The sequence below is a fragment of the Tupaia chinensis genome, unplaced genomic scaffold (genome assembly GCF_000334495.1).
Source record: "Tupaia chinensis unplaced genomic scaffold, TupChi_1.0 Scaffold000496_1, whole genome shotgun sequence".
NCBI lineage: Eukaryota > Metazoa > Chordata > Mammalia > Scandentia > Tupaiidae > Tupaia > Tupaia belangeri.
The window spans coordinates 742,396-747,725 of NW_006160008.1; the positions used below are offsets into that span (position 1 = coordinate 742,396).

A 5,330-nucleotide genomic window follows, 5' to 3' on the forward strand; every position below is an offset into this window, starting at 1 on the left:
GTGCCACCGGAGACCAGTCCCTGCTGACCTGGAGTGTGGCTCTGGGGGACCCCCAGGCCCACTGGCTGTCCCCAGGGGACCTGGAGTTTGAGGTGCTCTACAGACGGCTCCACGACTCATGGGAGGTAGGAACCACAGCCAGCCCCACCCAACCCAGAGGGACGCGCCCAGTGGCCCCCCGGCCAACACCCCTTCTTCTGGCAGGACGCCACCACCATCTACTCCAACTCCTCCCAGGCAGTCCTAGGACCGGAGCACCTCATGCCCCACAGCACCTACGTGGCCCGAGTGCGGACCCGGCTGGCCCCGGGCTCAGAGTTCTCAGGGAAGCCCAGCAAGTGGAGCCCAGAGCTGAGCTGGGACTCCCAGCCAGGTAATGTAGTCAGAGTCTAGAGGCCCCCAGAGGAGGGCCTGTCAGGAGCTCCCCGGGCAGTGGAATCCAGAGCTCGCTCTGCTGGGTTCTAGAACCCACGGCTCCATGTTCTCCAACAGCCTCCCTGGGCGACCCTACCCACTGGGATCGCTGCACCGCGAATCTGGGTCTTGTTTTCTGCATACTCGTGCAAGTAGCCAGCTCAGCGATAGTACAACGCTCCTGGCAACTGGGCGTCCATGGTGCAGGGCCGGCTGTGCTCAGGCCTGGGCACTGCCACCTCAGTGTCCTCATTCCTCAGGGGAGGCTGTGCAGGTTCGCAGCGCTCGCTGAGCCCTGCACCCATCTGGCAGGGGCAGGCTGAGGTTCACACCCTGGTCCTTCTGACCCGAAAGCCCAGTCTCTGTGACGTGTCACACGGTGGGTGCCCATCGTGGAATGGATGACAGAGGGAGTGAATGAGGGACTGTCTGCACCCAGGGGACGCCGCCCAGCCCCAGAACCTGCAGTGCTTCTTCAACGGGGTCGACGCACTCAGCTGCTCCTGGGAGGTGAGGTCGGAGGTGACCAGCTCAGTCTCCTTCGGCCTCTCCTACACGTCCAGTGCCAATGCAGGGTGAGCGCCTCCTCTCTCCGTCCCCTCCGTCCTCTTGGTCGTGCTCTCCCCAAGCCCTCTGCTGTTCCTGGGGTCCCCAGAAAAAGCCACAGCTCCTTCCAAGCTCTCCTCTTTGCCGAGGTCCCTGTCTCCTCCTTTCCCTCAGCTCAGCTGTGCTCCTCAGGGAGGAAGAATGCTCCCCAGTGTGGAAGGAGGAAGTCAGCAGCCGCTACACCCGGTACCGATGCCAGATCCCAGTGCCTGACCCCGAGACCCACGGCCAGTACTCCGTCTCTGTTCAGCCACGGAGGGAAGAGAAGATGATAAGGAGCTGGATGAACAGTGAGTTCGCGCCCAGCCTCCTGTGCGTGTGGCTGTGGAACAGCACGGTTTCATTGAGTACCTCTCATCAACTCCGGGTCCTCGGGTTTATCCATTTGAAAGAAATGTGGTCCGTGAACATTGGAGAGTACAAGTACCCTGACTGCTTCTTAAAATTTTATATACAATGCAACAGCCGAAAGTGCAAGGGTACAGTGGGTAATCCCCAGAGACAGGTCCCCACAGCCTCTGGTTCCTCACTGCTTCTGTTCTGCTTTCTTCCCCAAACGTGTGGAGAGGAGCTTCTGCAAAGCTCCTGCAGCCCGCACCCTCCTGGTCCTCCCGCTGACTTTCCCCTCATTCCCTAATTGTGCTTTTCTCTTTCTGCCTTTCAAAATTCCCCCAATGAATATTCTATCTTCAGACTAGTTGACCTCTATTTTTTTCTCATCTGGGGACTTGTGTGTATGCAAATAGATGGTAGATCCGTGCAGGCTAGCGCCCCATTCCTGGTAGAGCCTCCTGAGTTGTTTCCTGTTGACCGAGTCCTCCCGCTCACCAGTGCATGCCAAAGGCAGCTGCTCCTCTGTCTTAGTCACCTGGGTTTGAACTGACCTCACTAGGATAGGGGTTTCCTAGAGGATGAATCAGAAAATATGTAAATGACCTGGTGTGATGAGAGACCTCAATAAATGACAGGCATTACTGGGACCAGCAGGTGGCATAGTAGCTAAGGCATTAGACTTCCACATGGCTGACCATAGTTCGGGTCCTAGACCTGGAGGCTTGAACATCATGCTGGGCACACGTGCATGTGTGACCAAAATCCCAGGAGGAGAAGAGATTGTGGCATGGCCATCCCCTCTTGGGGGTGATTTCTCACTTTCCCTCTCCCTGTTTCTCTCTGGCAGGCACACACACCCTATGGCAAAAACCTTAAAACCCCAAGTTTTGGGTTGTTGGAAAAGTCAGGACACATTTTTTTTATAGAAAACACAGACAAAAATGCCATGACTTGGGACCAGCAATTAAGGTAATGACTATGTCGCTGAACTCCCATGTAGTCAACCACGGTTTGAATCCCGGACCCAGTAGCTTAAAACTCATGCCGGCCGCATGTGTGTGCGTGCCCAAGATCCTGAGAGGAGAACGGAGGAGAAGGGATTGCTGCGTGGCCATCCCCCCAGGGGGTGATTTCTCGCTTTCTTTCTCTCTCTCTCTGTCTGTCTGGCAAGTGCACATGCCCTATAGCAAAAACCTCTCAAAAAAAAAAAAAAAAATGACTTTTCTGGTGATTTAACATTATAGATATTACTTTTACAGAAGTTATGTGAGGCTACCATGGTTGTGGGCATTCCTTTCTCTCTGATGGGTAGACAGAAGCTCAGGGTGTTTGAATGACTTACTTAAAGTTGCAGTTAGAGGAGGTAAGTCAAGGCTGGAATCCAGAAGTCCTGACCCATCCCCTTCTGCATCCTCCACCTCTGGCCTCTTCCAACTTCGGGAGCTGCTAGCCGAGCACAGGGCACTATCGGCCAGGGGTCTCACCTCCATCTGGCCACCACCTGGCTGGCATCTAGGCTCACCTCCATGCCAGAGAAGGCTTTTAGAACTGGAGCACCGGGGACTTCCTGGTGGCAAGACCCTGTGAGCTGGTGGGGCCCTCGGACTCTCCCTTCACGCCTGGAGGTGTGGAGGGAGGAAGCCAAGGTCGACCTCCATCTCAGAGCCTCGGAGGCAGCGAGGAGGAGTGACGGAGCCAAGGGCTATGGAGTCACGCTCTTGTGATCTTTGCCTCTGCTCCTGCTTCACTGACTGTCCTGGGGCAAGTTGTAGACCCACTCCGTGACTCGATTTCCCCATCTGTAAAGTGTGAAGGTGACCGTAGCGACTACGTAAGGGTGCCACTAGGACTGATGAAGCAGGCCTGACAGTGCCTAGAACACAGCGTCCATGTTCTAGAACAGAGCCACATAACGGTGGTTTTATTTTTACTTCAAAAACTAAGAGTGGGCTGGCCCCATGGCCTAGCGGTTGAGAGAGCTGGAGCCCACATGGCAAACCACAGTTCAAATCCTGGTCCTGGCAGCTTTAAAACCATGCCGGGCGAGTGTTCATGGATGCCCCAGGTCTCGACAGGAGGGAGAGATGGACAAAGAAATTGTGGTGCGACTGTCCCCCACTGGAAGGTGCTTCCTCCCTCTTTCTCCCTCTCTGTCTCTCTGTCTCTCTGTCTCTTTCCAGCAGGCACATGCTTCCTAATAGCAACCCGAGCTTTGGGCCCCCTCAGTGCAAAACGAGTGTGTCTCAGGGTCTCCTGAGACAGCTGCTCGGGTTAGATGCTAAGGTGATGCGGGGAGGCACCGAGACCCCACGATGGGTAAGACCCAGAGTCTGGGACAGTGCCGACGGCACCTGTGGCCAGCCAAGCACACGGGGATGCTCCGTAGGCAGATAGTAGTCATGGCTGCCCCTGAAAGTCCCCCTCCCTCCAGTCCAGATGGCCCGACCAACCCTCAACGTGACCAAGGATGGAGACGGCTACAGCTTGCGCTGGGACAAGGCCAAGATGCAGTACAGTCACATACGCCACACCTTCGAGGTCCAGTACAGGAAGGATGCAGACTCGTGGGAGGTGAGGGCCTGGGCCCGGGGCACTGGGACGGCAGGTGGGCAGCGCTACTTGGGGGCTGTCTGCAATGGCTTCATCCCGATGTGGACTGAGGGGGGCAGACCTCACCCCTCTTTCACCCTGGGCCTCAGTTCTCTAGACAAACACCCAGAGGCGCTCCGGCTGCCAACCTGGGCCCTGCAGGTGACTGCTCAGAGAGAGGCGTAAGGACTCAGTGATCGTGACCCCATGTGGTCGTCAGGTCACTGTCCCACCTCCCGGTAAAGGAGCTAAGGCTTGGAGAGGGCTGTGACGTGGCCCAAATGAGTAGATGGCCCTGAACCGCAGGAGACATCGACCAACATGGGGAAGGGCTGGGACCATGGGGACGGAGGCTTCTCAAATTCCTGATGTCCTGGGGAGGTCACCCCAAGGACTCTCATCGGAACCCACATGTGTGGCCGCTCAGAACAGAGCTGCTCCTGAGGGAGTAGGTGGGCTCAGCCAGAACTCCGTCTTCTGCCCCCACCCCAGGCAGCCCTCGGGAACTGGGTGCAGAGCCTAGGGCCCCACAGCCCCCAACCTTCAGGTTGAAAATGGGGACAGTGAGGACGGGAGGGATGGGTCAGTGGTGGAGTAAGGAGTGCTCCGGGCTCTGGGCCTCCCAACACAGGGAGGCTAGTCGGCCTGTACTGCATTTCTGGGAATGCCAGTATTAGATCCAGGGTGAGAAGTCTCAAAACGAGGGGAGCCTGTGGTGCCTGCGGAGGGCGCCAGGCCTGCTGGTGTCACATGTGAAGGAGGGGTTGTAAGAGGTGGAGCCCCTAGCCCACCCAGGGTGTAGTTGGGGGTGTTGCTGGAGTTGGGGAGACTCCCTAGAGGGCCTGAGGGGCGCCGGGCCTGGGATGCAGCTGCAGCGAGGACTGCCGGGTCAGGAGGAAAGCTGGGTGTCCCGGTGAGACGGGGTTGCAGCTGTCCCCGTGGGTACCGGCCAGAGCTTGGCCTCGGCACACCTGCTGACCCAGGCGAACCCACAGGACAGCAAGACAGTGAGCCTGCGGGACGGCCACACCATGGCCCTGCCGGCCCTGGAGCCCTCCACCAAGTACTGGGCCAGGGTGAGGGTTAGGCCCACCCCCAACGACTACAACGGGATCTGGAGTGAGTGGAGTGAGGAGTGCACCTGGACCACAGAGTGGGGTATGTCTCCCCGGCCCCTACCCACCGCCTAGGACAGCCCAACTGGGCAGAAGTGGTGTGAACAGAGAGAAGAAAGAAAGGCCCCACCCCACTGGGTCTCCTTCCTGCTGTTTGTCACTTGCCACTGGGCAGAATGGCAAAGAGTGTTTCTCACTTTTTTCCTCCTTCGATCTGGGGCTTAGGTCTCTATTAATATGGCTTCTGGTTTCCCCAGTCTCTGTGGCAGCCAC

At 57.6% G+C, this 5,330-nt stretch overlaps 1 protein-coding gene across 7 annotated transcripts in view; it reads left to right on the plus strand.

The window, feature by feature from the left end:
- The window catches only part of CSF2RB (colony stimulating factor 2 receptor subunit beta), a 31,295-nt gene that overhangs the window by 17,479 nt on the left and 8,486 nt on the right, over positions 1–5,330 (plus strand). For 4 of the 7 annotated variants that reach the window (XM_027774954.1, XM_027774957.1, XM_027774956.1 and 1 more), the window contains 6 exons: positions 20–125; positions 205–373; positions 854–989; positions 1,135–1,310; positions 3,785–3,924; positions 4,938–5,100. In XM_027774954.1, coding sequence (XP_027630755.1) covers positions 20–125; positions 205–373; positions 854–989; positions 1,135–1,310; positions 3,785–3,924; positions 4,938–5,100 — 890 coding nt within the window. Of the gene's footprint in view, positions 1–17; positions 126–204; positions 374–853; positions 990–1,134; positions 1,311–3,784; positions 3,925–4,937; positions 5,101–5,330 lie in introns of all 7 variants that reach the window. The other 3 variants (XM_027774953.1, XM_027774955.1, XM_027774951.1) reach the window with 2 other exon arrangements.